General features: G+C 37.4%; 1 protein-coding gene across 2 annotated transcripts in view; it reads left to right on the top strand.

Annotated features, from left to right (window-relative positions):
- FBN1 (fibrillin 1) overlaps nt 1–13305 on the top strand; it is a gene marked incomplete at its 5' end in the record, with an annotated part of 252802 nt that overhangs the window by 138653 nt on the left and 100844 nt on the right. For both annotated transcript variants that reach the window (XM_082647206.1, XM_082647205.1), the window contains 5 exons: nt 2499–2624; nt 4258–4380; nt 7619–7741; nt 8835–8987; nt 12599–12652. In XM_082647206.1, coding sequence (XP_082503332.1) covers nt 2499–2624; nt 4258–4380; nt 7619–7741; nt 8835–8987; nt 12599–12652 — 579 coding nt within the window. The remainder of the gene's footprint in view (nt 1–2498; nt 2625–4257; nt 4381–7618; nt 7742–8834; nt 8988–12598; nt 12653–13305) is intronic.

Genomic DNA, 13305 nt, shown 5'->3' with positions numbered 1-13305 from the left:
CAAAATCAGCATTTTAACAAGATCTTCCAGGGACCCTTACGCATGTGAAAGTTTGAGAAGCACTGCTATAAAGTTTCCTCACAAAAATTTCCCTTCCGATTTGTTTATTAATTGACTTATTAAGCCACCCAATATACCTCTTATTGGATGACTTTGATGTACTGAGTTTCTGAGATAGAAATAATTAAGATATGCGCCCCACCTCAGGGGACTCAAATATCTAAATCTCTATAAGTTGGGCACAGAATGATGTGTTATAATTGATCAGTAAAGCCAGATAAAAGCAACAGAACTCTGTTGAAATTAAATACAAGGGAAGATAGGGAGGTTTGTATCACTTTAAAAATTTGTCAGCCATTAATGAGTTAATTTTATTTGCCTCTTTTAGCAAAAGTCCTTCATATTAGTTGAAGGCATACAGATGTTTTTATTTTTTATTAGTGACTGTTTTCAAAATCTTTGAATTTGGTTCTGACTTAGGGATTTCTTGCCATCAGTGTATTTGAGTACACCGCTTATAAATGGCAATTTTGAGCAGAAAAACCTGGAGCACAGCATTTCAATCTGTTAATATTTCTATTAATGGCCTACTTACTGAATTACAAATATAGTTTGAGTTTTTAACTGAGTTTAGAACCTGCTTTATAACTACTGTTTAAAATAATCAGCACGTACAAACAGTATACGAGGCATTTTGCAATCGTGGAAGATAAACCGAAACCAGTGTTTCAGAAGACAGCACTACTAAATAAGCAAATAGAAGACATTCTTGAGAGTACTCAGCTGCGGCAAGGGCCCGTCAGTGTAGGTGCATGTTATTGCCATCACTCTGAGACTTAGTTTATTAGAGACTGAAGGTTACCTAAAAGCCTCAAGCACTGTCTTCTTTAAGAGCTAGTGCGAAGTTTAGCCCAAGCACAAGAAGTTGATAACGTGATCACATTTGTGGGTAGACGAAAGTCGCCACAGAATGGTCAGAAAGGCTGTATACTTAGCTGAGAAGGACACGAGGAACTGAACAGAGGGGACAGAAGAAACATACAGAAACACGGTAGAGACGTTGAATGGCAAGCTTTTCATTTCTTTTTGTAAGGCAGCAGGAGCCCGAATGGCATTTTCAAATTAGTGAGGAGAGAAAAAGCTGAACTCTTTATCCTGTTGATTTTATCCTTGGGCCTCCATAGATTATAGAATGCTAAAAAAAAATAGTAGATTATAAAATCTTAAAAAAAAAAAAGTCTGCAGAAGAATATGCAGCTTTTACTATTTTTTGGAGTGTGGAGCAGGTCAGATTTTAGTAAGGATTAAGAAATAAATGAGAGAGAAAAAGATTGTAGGTTGTTGGCACAAAGATCAGACAGAAGAAAAGCCCAGACTGCTTCAGCTAGTCCAATGACTCGTGTGGAAACCACTGCTGGATCTGCCCAGAAAGAAAGTGCGTCTGAGGGTCAACCACAAGACACCGTGCAGACACAGGGTAGACAGAATAACCAGTATGCCATGAATGCACATTCTTGTCGTCCAAAGGATGTTTAGGGCTCTTATACCCAGGCACATGGCCTCAACTCTGCATGGGTAGGTCTGCTCCCATCCAACTCTGCTCAGTGCCCTGGCCTCTATCTCCTGGGGAATAAGCCCTGGCAAAGGTTGTACGCTCTGTAGACAAGGTGGTTTGTGTTCATCCTTTTTGATGTTCATCCAGGCATGTAGCCTAGAAACTGAGGGGAATAGATAATCCAGGGTAACTCGTTGTGCACTTTAGGTTAATTACTCATCTTTAAATGAGAGATCAGATGCGGGTTATTTGAGTTATTGTCATTTTTAATACTTCCATATCATGCTCTGTTGTTTACTTTGGCATACTATTAAACATGAAAGAAAAAAGGGGAAATGCCCCCATAGTACCAATATTTTGTTTGTTAGAATACTCATAAAGTTATAAAAGAGACTAAGAATATATAAACAAATAAAACTGTATTTGCACCAGAACTGCCATAAGGAAGGTAGACATTTCAGAGTCAAAATGATTGACGGTTTTCAGATGGAATTAGGTTTTTAAATTGTTTTTTTTTTAATGGCATTTCTGTTTAACTGTTCTGATACAGTGAACATCAGATCTGCCTTTTGATCATGTCTTAAAAGACACCAGGCAAAGTTCATTGTAAATAATGATATATACTGGCTCATTGAATTACCTAGGAAAATGGTGAAAAAGAACCTATTTTGTTTACAGAACTGAGATTTAGGGAGTCTTCTTAGAAAGTAAAGTTAAACCGAATGCTATTATGTTGGCATTTTTTTCTTTCACATGTCTTTCAAACTTTTATTAGTAACCCTAAATTTTATATTATTTAATACTGAGTTTATGTTGAAGAATATTATTTAGTAATCAAAACCCAAGACTAAGATCATGAGTTTAGAGATGGTGAGAGGAAGAAATAAAATAATTTAAAATCCCCTAAATAAAGCTATTTCTTCCTTTTCGACTTCGATTTTAGACATTGATGAATGTTTACAGAATGGCCGTATCTGCAATAACGGACGTTGCATCAACACAGATGGCAGTTTCCACTGTGTGTGTAATGCAGGATTTCATGTTACGCGTGATGGGAAGAACTGTGAAGGTAATACAGTGTAATAATAATTACAGTATAATCGTGTCATTCCCCTATTCCATTGCAGTTTCAGTATCAAAAGTCTTTAACAAGGCCAAGTCAAACATTGAGTGAAAGGTCAAAGTATCAAATGTATATTCACCTATTGTTATCTGGGAGGATGCCTAACTTTCAACAGTATTAGTTCCTTTAATTCACATTTGTGTGAGTCAAATAACATTGTAAATGTAGGAGCAGAGCTTGCTATTTAAATATTCCTGGTGACGAAACTTTTGTAGCATAAATCATTACTTCCAAATTTTATGCAGTCAGAATTTGTACATTAAAAAAAAATAGGACACACCTAATCTCATATATTCTTCAGTCACTTATAATCCTTTTGTTTCAAGTGTCTGTAGTAATGAAATATTACTAAGGAGTATCTGAAAATGTAAAATTTGAGAGAAATGTTGGCGAGAGTCAGCCCTTTATATTGCCTCTTGAATTAATCACCTCACTTTGAATTGGGCTGTGTTTCATTTTGTCTTTTTCCCTGCCTTTTCTCCCCTAAATTGAAAATGTGACAATTATTGATGAGTTTCCACTTCTCAGACCTTTAGCAAAAAATGAAGAATGCTCCTTATCATCTTTCCCAAAGTCTTCGGGAAAGATCCCAAGAATCTATTCATACATTAAAGGAATTTCAAAATTGTTCTTAGAAACATTTTTGGCAGAATATTATCTCAGTGATTCAATTCAAAGACTTAATGCCAAAATTCTCAGTTGGGATAGAGTCTTGTTTAAAAAAGAAAAAAATCATAAATTACTTCGGTCTGACTAAAGCCCGTAAGTGAAAACACACTGTGTCTAGAAGAGCAAGTGCCTCCTAAGACAGCTGTAATATTGAATAAAATAGCTGATGAATTTAAAGAAATACCTGTATGCTCAAGGGATCCTAAAGGTTAGCTGTCATGGCTATACTCTATAGTCAAGTCTTGCATTTTACAAATACATTTTTCCTATCCCTATTTAAAATTGCTTCAAACTGCAAGCAGTTCTCTGGCTTCTACTTTTTAAAGAATCAAGAAGTAGCCTAAATACATTTCCTCATTCTTAGTTTCGATTTTGTTTTTATTTTCAGTATATTAGAAGTAATGTGGATCTGTAAATATAACCATCAGGCTGTTTACACACCTTTCAGTTTGTAAACTGCTCTTCCTAGAAAGAGCCTTGGTAGCTTTTATTGAGTTAAATTTCATATATGTATTTATATGAAAAATATATTTATATGAAATTTCATAGATATATATTGAGTCTAATACATATACATGTGTATATACATATACACATATACGTGCATATACAGATTACAGATATACGTATATGCTTGTGTAAGTATATATGTATATATATACACACATGTCCTAAAATAAATTTAGCCCTATAGTTTGCATGCACATGTCAAAAATTGAGAACTTGAGATACGTATTTCATATGGCCACTCTTCTCTTTGTAAGCTATAATTTGGATGAAAATTAACCTTAGACAATAATAACAAAAAAGTAAAGAAATGTGACGAAACAGAATTATATTGATCCAGGTTGGCTTCCTTTGTAAGCTTACTCCTCTGGCCATAAGAAAATATATCCTTTGTATTTTTCAGATATGGATGAATGCAGCATAAGGAATATGTGCCTTAATGGAATGTGTATCAATGAAGATGGCAGTTTTAAATGTATTTGCAAACCTGGATTTCAGCTGGCATCAGATGGGCGTTATTGTAAAGGTTTGTGCTATAAAACTCTAAATCATATTCTTCACCCGTTTTTTCTCCTCTCTACATTGCTTAGAGCTACCACCTTTCCTTATTGATTCTCCCTATTTAAAGTACCCCTAACTCTGTACTAAGAAACCTGACTGGAACTCCTTCTTAAGTCCAGCCATCCAGAGAGCTACGATTTATGCCCAGAAGGCTGTTCTTACTTCAGAAAGAGTGTTTGGTGTCTTCTCAAAGGAGCCTGATAGGCTCCATAGCAAATGAATGAGAAGCTGAACTACCATTTGGACTACCAACAGCTGTGAGCATCTTTTTAAATAAGCTGAGTTCTGCCTCTTCCTTACAGTTGAGGAATAATGACAGTTGGCTTCTTGACGGCTGTCATTTGCCACCTCTTACATCTCCACCTGGACAAAATATTGTAGACTCTTATTGCGGTGATCTCTTCTTCATAATTTCCTCCAGATACCTTAAGAAACACAATTTATTTAAGCTTTATCAAATCACAGAAGCAAAAAAGAGAAACAGGATTAAGCAGAAGAAATACAGGAACCAGGAGCCATTATTTAGCTTTGTGACTTTTGAAATAATCTTATTGCTCCAAGTAGTGAAGCAAAATGAAGATTTTTATTTGTGCTGTTGAAAATTGGGGTCCTGAGAAGAGTTATCGGGAGATAACTGGAGTTATCAGGAGAAGAAGTTAAATTTGTGCTTAGTGTCTCTGCCTCATGCGGTCAAGGATGAGTAATTATCGCCCTTGTGTCCAAGATCTGAGCTGCAACCAGACTTCTCAAGGAACCTCATACTCAAAATAGATCCAGGGAATCTGCTAAAATATGACACTCAAAACCATAGTTTCAGATGTAGAAGGTAGAGAGAGCATCAGGCTCTTCAAGATGGAGAAGGCAAGAAAAAGTCCTATGGTGCCTCTTCTCTGGGTGCCCTTGTATTAAGTCCTTGTATTAAGTCTTCAGCGTGATGTGTATTTTCTCTAGGCTTAAAAGAGCTTCTAGCCCTTGGTTGTTTACCTACATTCTCTATGACCTTCACATAAATAGCTCTTAATATCATGAAAATCTGCCTTCACAGCAAGAGAAAGGTTTTTTTGTTTGTTGTTTTTTGTTTTCAAATTTGAAGTAGGAAATTGGTTTCCATGCTCTTGAGCTATGTGTTGGGAGGAACTTATAGTTGGGGAGACAAGATTAACGCATGGAAATGTTAAGACAGCATACAACAAAGCACCAAATTGTGCAGATTAAGTGCTGTACAAGTGAAAAAGAAAGGGGAAGGGAATGATTGCTGGAATATTTGGAACTAGGCTTCCAAACAAAATAACAGAAGGAAATGTGAAAGTCCCTTTGTGAACAGAACTTTTCTGAGAACACACACTCCTCTCTCTTACCTATGCACAGAGCATGCTAAGATTCACTTTCAGTACCTATAGGCTGCCAGTGACCCAGGCCACAGACTCTTAAGGGTGGCCAATAGATAATGCTGTTGTAACTATTTCAGAAGATATTATGACCTCATAGGTGAAGCCCGGTTTTGCAACTGTTCGCAATCAGTGAACTAGTATCTTATTGATAAATGGATTGTTCCAGTCATTTGAAAGTGCCTGATGATTAAAAGTCTGCTCTGACTTTAACATTCTGGCTTAAGAATCAGAGCTGGAGAGAAAGAGAGGGGGGAAATGCTCCATATTCTTACCTGTGTCGTCTTTATTCTGATGTATAGAGAAGACGGAATACACACACTTGTAGTAAGAATAAAGGAAGAAAAAAGAAAAACATTTCTTGTATGCTGAATTTCTTTTCCATCATTTTTCTCTTGATATCATGGGATAAGATTTTCTCTTCATGCTGAACACTTGGTTCTGATCCCACAAAGATGTAACTGTTCAAAGCTGAATGAACAATGCTAATTTAATAGCTACAGTTAACTAATCTGATGAACAGCCTGGTCTCCCTGATCACTCTCTGAAGGTGGAGGCCACTCACTTTGAGCAACGCCCTCTGGATCTATGTTCCATCGCTGTCCCCAGTAAAAAACCTTTGGATTACATTTCAGGCTGTAGTCACCACTGTTTTACTGTAGATCTCGATTTGAACAAAAAGGTGACCTGAATAACTGAACCAGTTTGAGTTCACGTATTTAAATGTAACTGCTGTTTTAAAATACAATCTGTACACGGAATCTTGGACCATCTGAATATATTTTGTGCCAGATAACACAAGCTATGTAAAACGCAGAGGTGTTTCAGTCTCAATTTGCCTTTTTAAGGTCAGAAGAAAGGAAATATTCACCTACACCAGTTGTATATTATAAAAGGAGTTGTTATAAAACGACTTGTTCCTAAGTGTTATATGTTTTCCAAAACAGTTTTGGTACCATTTCTGTTTCCATGTTGGAAATAGAACATGTTTGGTACCATGTTCAGGGGGAAAAGTATCTGCTATTATTAGTATGTGCCCAATAAAATCTTTTACCAGGCCTCCCTAAGCTTACACATACGATACTATAAAATATTTGTAATGCTTAAGAGAGACTTTTCTTTGCTGGGTTCCAATTGCTTACAGTGCTGTTGTTGGCTAGGAGTTGTCATCAAAATCATCTATATTCATTTTCTGTTCCTTTTTTATGGTGTTCCATCCAGGCTTTAGTTCTGTGTCTCCTCATGCCATTCTAATTTTCCCAGAGAGTTAAGGCATGAGTGATACTGGAATGGACACCAGTCTGGGTGTTGGATGCCAAAAGGAGAAGCTTCCTGCCCAGGCCAAAGATGTAGTTTATTATCAAGCTAGATTTCTGACAGTCCTGGAAAAATTGCCATGTGAAACATTACACAAGACCCTTTGTCTTTTAGCTGTCACTTTCCTTCTTCTTCCAATTCTGTTTTTGCCTTTGTGATTCTTACATTGGATAAAAAAAAAAAAAATCTCAGGAGAATGTTATTGAAATAGCTTTCTATGGAAAAGAAATAAACTCAGACAGTTTATCTCTCTCCATTTTTGTTCCTTTTCTCTCAAAGGAAAATGAAATGCATCTCACTGAGCTTTTATTGTTGACGCTGCATATTATTGTAAATCTTCCCTATTTTCAAGTCTTAGAACTGTAAATATGTTATGTCTTTAGATAAAGTCACTTTATTTTTTTTCTCTTTTTTTTTAACATCTTTATTGGAGTATAATTTCTTTACAACGTTGTGTGAAGTCGCTTTATTTTTAATAAGTGCTTTTCCCCACCACAGATATTAACGAGTGTGAAACACCTGGGATCTGCATGAATGGGCGTTGTGTCAACACTGACGGCTCCTACCGATGTGAATGCTTTCCTGGACTGGCCGTTGGTCTGGATGGACGTGTGTGTGTTGGTAAGGTTAAAGCCGTAACTAGATGTACGATAGAGATCCACCCTCTATCAGTCAATAAAATCCGTCAATAATAAATGTACTTGACTGTAGCAGATATGATACAATTAATATTTGTGGGGCAACAAACCAACAGGGTCAGTTCTTTTCTTGTATGACATGGATATTAGTTTAAGGCATAGAAAGACGAGCTGAGATCAATGAAAACCAAGGGAATCCCCACCTCTCCTTCTCCCTTGTCTTTCCTAATCACCTAACTGTCCTCAATTTTCTCCAACCCTCCTTTGTTGATAATGGTCTTTGAAATTGACCTGTATGTGCCCATTATCTCATGGTGAACATTTCATTTTCATCTAGGGAATTAAATGTTCCAAGGGAGGTATAGAATGCAAAGGAGGATATGGATAAGTAAGAAACTTATATGATAATAGTTTTATGTGGCTTTATAAAGAGTTTGAGATTTGTTGATAAATAGATACAAAGTTTTTCCAAATTACTTTTAAGAAAGGTAGTCGGTAGACCCTTTGAATTGGGAGAGGATTGGACATAGCTGGAAATCCCCTCCTGGTGGTAAAGATGATACTGCTTAGTTAGACCAATATCTGCAGATTTGTATAAATGAACCTTTTACAGATTAAACATCCTCCTTTTTGAAAGTACATCTAATTCAGATATTCAATAATTGCATGTTTATTTTGAGGTCATCTGTATTTCTAATAAAGATCTTATTTATCATAAGGTGAGATTGAATGGTCATCCATCATTCATTCAACATTTATTAAGTGCCTTCTCTGTACACTCCTGGGGAAGAAAAAAATGAGTGAGGTATAATCCTAGCCCTTAAGGACCTCACAGTTGGGTAAACCATAATAGTCCCTAGAGAACCGGAAGAGGCTAGTAATTGGTTTCCAGTGCTTGGAAGCTGAATGCAGAATGATTTGTTTCGTTTTGTTTTCTATTGGGACCTAATACCAGAGGCATTCTCTGTGAGTTAGAACAGGTACAATGGCTAAATAAAACCAGCTTCAACTTTGACCTGGGGGGTTCCCATCTGTTTGAAGCGATAGTATGATGACAGATGCTTCTTCCTGTGTAGACACACACATGCGGAGCACATGCTACGGTGGATACAAGAGAGGCCAGTGTGTCAAACCCTTGTTTGGTGCTGTTACCAAATCTGAGTGCTGTTGCGCCAGCACCGAGTATGCTTTTGGGGAACCTTGCCAACCGTGTCCTTCACAGAATTCAGGTATGTGGTGTCACGGGGATGCCCTAGTACTCCCAGCCTTCCGCCACCATCTGCAGTCTTTGCATTTTTGGAAGTCACGGGGGAAGATTGCGTCTGCTCTCCAGGTGCGCCATGTACCTTGCTGGGGTCTTGGCAGGCGCTGCTCAGCCTCTGCTCAGCTGTTCCTCACAGGCCCAGCCATCACTTGGATTAGGCAGCACATTCATGCCTCCCATCTGAACCCCTCCACCTCCGTAATAGTCATGCTCTTTAGGGTGTGTGCGACTTGCCTTGTTTTCTACAGTAGCTTCACAGTGTTTACATTTTGTAGGAACTATTATAAAAGCAGGATGCTACCGAGTGTAAAAGTCAATAATTTTCGGATGACCTGAAGGTTTCCAACTTTTTTCCAAAAGGCCATTTGTGAATTTTGTTCACATCCTTCGGGCTGCTTCAGGGTGTGCTTTTCCTAAATGATTTTATTCAACTCTAGGGAAAAAGTGTTTTTCTCAATTTGAGTGACATGGCATAGTGAAAAGAAAACTTGTCAGTGAGTCAGAATTCTGCTCCCCAGCCACAGGCAGACACATTACTTAATTGGAGGTTCAGTTTTTTGTGGATTTTTGTTTATTTAGGAATCTTTCTCACCGAATTTCAAAAGGATTTGAGATGGCTTACATTAGTAAACAATTATGGAATAGAATAATATGGAAAAGGGATCTTCATTTTTTTCATCTACAAAATGAATTGTCTTAGGTAATCCAGAAGATCCTCTCCAGTTGTAAATTATTTCTGTTTGTAAGGCAAGAATAGTTTATTGAAATGAAAGCAATAGACTGTCAACATTTGAATGTAATTTTAAGGTAGCTTGACAGTTGACTTCTAATGTCCTAAAATAGAATAAGTCCTAATATTGAAAACGTGTAGCTCTGATTGGTTGGTTTACCTCTAAGATTCAGTTAGTTCATTTCTGGCCTAGATACTATCTATTAAAGACGAGCTCACAATTTTTAAACATTTGCCATTTTGAAAATGATAATATTTGCAATCAGACAGAAATTAAAATGTATTATGAGAAGTTAGAGAAAGTTAAGTAGAAGACTTTAAAAGTCTTTAAAATGGGGGAATGCCAGTTAAAGAAAGAAAGCTTTATTCTGGATGACTGCTTCACCCAGTCATTTCATATATGATTACTAACAATTAAATATATGTTTGCAATAATACTTCGATTATATAGTATACAAATATAATTCTATCTAAAAAGATACTTCCACACAACTTTATAGTTGTATATTATTAATATCATCCTTTTAAAGTAAAGTTTGTTACTTTAATTTTTCAAAGTACTTTCCTTGCATACTTTGAATTTACAAGATAGATGGGTATCCTAAAAACTGGTACAAGGATATAGGTGATTTGTCCGTGTCTTGAATGAGTAGAATAGCCAAAGCTTAGAATCCAGGATCCTTGGTGCATATAGTTTTTTGTTTTTACATTTTCCTCTGGCCCCCAATTACATCTCCAGAGAATTCTTATGCTACATAGGAAAATGAAATTAAAAAGATGACCCAAAGAAACCAAATTTCTTTAAGCAGTAAAGCTTAAAGAGAGTTACATTTTGAAGCTCAGTTCTACTACCTTCTGTTTTATATTTGAATCAGTTTACACAAAAGTGGTCCACATGTGGAAATAGTTCCATCCCGTTTGGTTTCTCCACCTCTCTGATAGATGAAAATGCCAAATCATGAAGGATTGAAATGTAGGATGTCCCTTATTTCAGGAGAGAGGAGGGATTTTAAAGGGGACTGGAAATATCCAGAAGGAATATCTTTAGTCAATTTAATGAGAAATTCTAACCACTTAACATCTAAAGTTCATCTTTGTGCTCTGGAAGTCAAATAAACTATATTTCCAGATACATCTCACTGGCTGCTGAGCAGTTACTCCTTGTAGAAATCCGTCAGTTAAAGCTACAGGAGAGTAATGATTAGGAATTTTCTCTTCTGTCCTCATTCCCCTGTCTCCATGGCACAACACTGAGTTAGCTTAGCAACACCTACCATTTATTAAGTGCTTGAGTTGGGCTGAGCACTTTACATGTTCTCTCAGGAAATCTACAGCACTACCATGTGAGTTGGGTATCATTGTCTACACTTATATAAGAGGGAACTAGAAGAGGGAAAGGGCTTGCTCCCAAGACCCTCAGCAATAAGCATTGTCATCAGCATTCAAACCCATGCTGATCTGAATTCACTACAGAGTCTAGTACCGGATCCTGCCCAAATGGAAAAGAATAATGACAATAATTTGCTTCCGTGTAGGCTAAGCATCAGCTAATTTAACACCAATTAATTATAAAATTGCTTTCAGCAAAACTGGCATGATTTTGTTTTTCCTGATTTATTACTTACACTGTTTCACAAGTGCTTTAATTTATTGCTGATGTGAGAGAATAAAGAGGATGTATTTCTTTCTGCTGCCAGTCCCTGGCTTTCAAACACAGTGGCAGCCACCTTCCCATTTTTTCCCTTTTTGGATCCTTTTAAGATGATTTAAAAATTAAGGGATTTCACCTCTTTTCTCAAATTTATGTTTGGTAGAAGACAGAGGCTCTGAAGGAGTCAACCTTCATCTTTTAATCTATAAACAATTATAACTCCTTTGCATCCCCTGTCATCAGGAATGCAATTTTCTAGAATGTGGAGGTATAGGAACTATCTGCTTCAGCACCGAGGTACAGGTGGCCTATGTAAAAAAGCCGCATCCCTAATATTCACTTCTCCTGCCACCTAAGCACAACTGATCTGCATTTGACCATGAGATTCTGTAGTTGCCAGAAACCATGGGCAACTAAGGGAAACTTCGTTTCTTTTCCTGGGATTAAGTGTGGTTCCTATTAGTTCTCCATTTCCATCATTCACTCTTAGGTTTATCTAAATATTGTTGGAATTGCGTATAAAGCATTGCATCAATTTTAAGAAATAGAAATCTGATTCCATCACAAATTTGGGAACATATTCTCTATACCTCCATTTCTTCAGTAAGATCCAGTTTTAACATTATGCAATACATTTCCTATGGATTTATATAATAGAATGAATCTGGCATCCTGATAAATATTAACTTTAAAAATACACGTAAATGCAAGTGTAGATACCGTGTTATTCTTGTGAGGGGAGGCTAGAGAATTTGCAGAGAGAAATGAGAACACGTTAAGAACTTGATTGTACTGAAAAAAATAGCTCGAACTAAGAAAAGAATTTATTTCCAAGATGGTGGGAGAGAGTTTTATTAACAGTTAAGAAACCACATTTTAACAGACACATTTCACTGTAAGTGTAAAGTGTTCCCTGGTGAAAAAAATCAAGCCATAGGAAAAACACCTTTTCCGAAAGTGCTTACACGAGGAATTGCTGGAACTCGCCTATATCCTTATAAGTCGTTTTCCACGGTGATTGCGGAGCCTTTAAAATAGGAGCCTGGTGTGACTCCCCTAGGAGATGCCTCCTTTTCCTTTACCACTTTATTTCAGTTCCACTCACTTTGGAGGAAATGATGTGCGCAAAGCCAAGGGCAGGATCGACCTGTTCTGCAAACAAGGGAATCATTTACTATCTGTTAATTTATTGCAGCGGAATATCAGGCGCTCTGCAGCAGTGGGCCAGGAATGACGTCAGCAGGCAGTGGTAAGGACTTGTTTTGAAATTTACTAAGCATGTGCAGAGGCAGCACTGGGCCTTCCTGTGGGTTTCCACTTGGTCCCTTTACACCAATCTGGTCCGACCCCCCTCTCTGGCCATCACCGCGTTGATCTACCTGGGACACTTAGAAGCCCCCAGTGGCAGAACAGCTGTGGCACAGCGGGTCCTGGCATTGCTGGGTGTGGGTGTGGCACTCATTACTGAAGGGTTGGGTGCTCTCCCAGGGTCACTGATGTGAACGAGATACAGTGACCATGGTGGCTCGTTCCTGAGAAGGGGCAGCCCGGCCCTCCTGTGGATCTACCACTATCGAGTACAATTCAGGGTTACGAGCTCAACTGAACCTATGCACATTTTGAACACTTTCTTAATGGTCAAGTGCTCAGTCATTCTCAGATGGCAGTAGCGAGCCATCTTGTGTTTTGTAGCAGGTGGTGATAGCAATGAACTGAGTTGGAAGAAAATGAAATGTTTAAGTGTAGAAGTTAGAAGTAGAGAAACACTGGTACCATAAAAGAAATTAAACGGGAGAATTGGAACAAGTGTAAAAATGGGTGACAAGTAAGAGGAAGGGATTACTTTACTAATAAAAAACTAAATGATTTGATTCAAGAGAGTTCTGGGAAAAAATAGACTGA

Source organism: Grampus griseus (genome assembly GCF_964374135.1).
Source record: "Grampus griseus genome assembly, chromosome: 2".
NCBI lineage: Eukaryota > Metazoa > Chordata > Mammalia > Artiodactyla > Delphinidae > Grampus > Grampus griseus.
The sequence above is the reverse complement of the archived record's forward strand: the minus strand, read 5'-3'. Positions and strand labels throughout refer to the sequence as shown.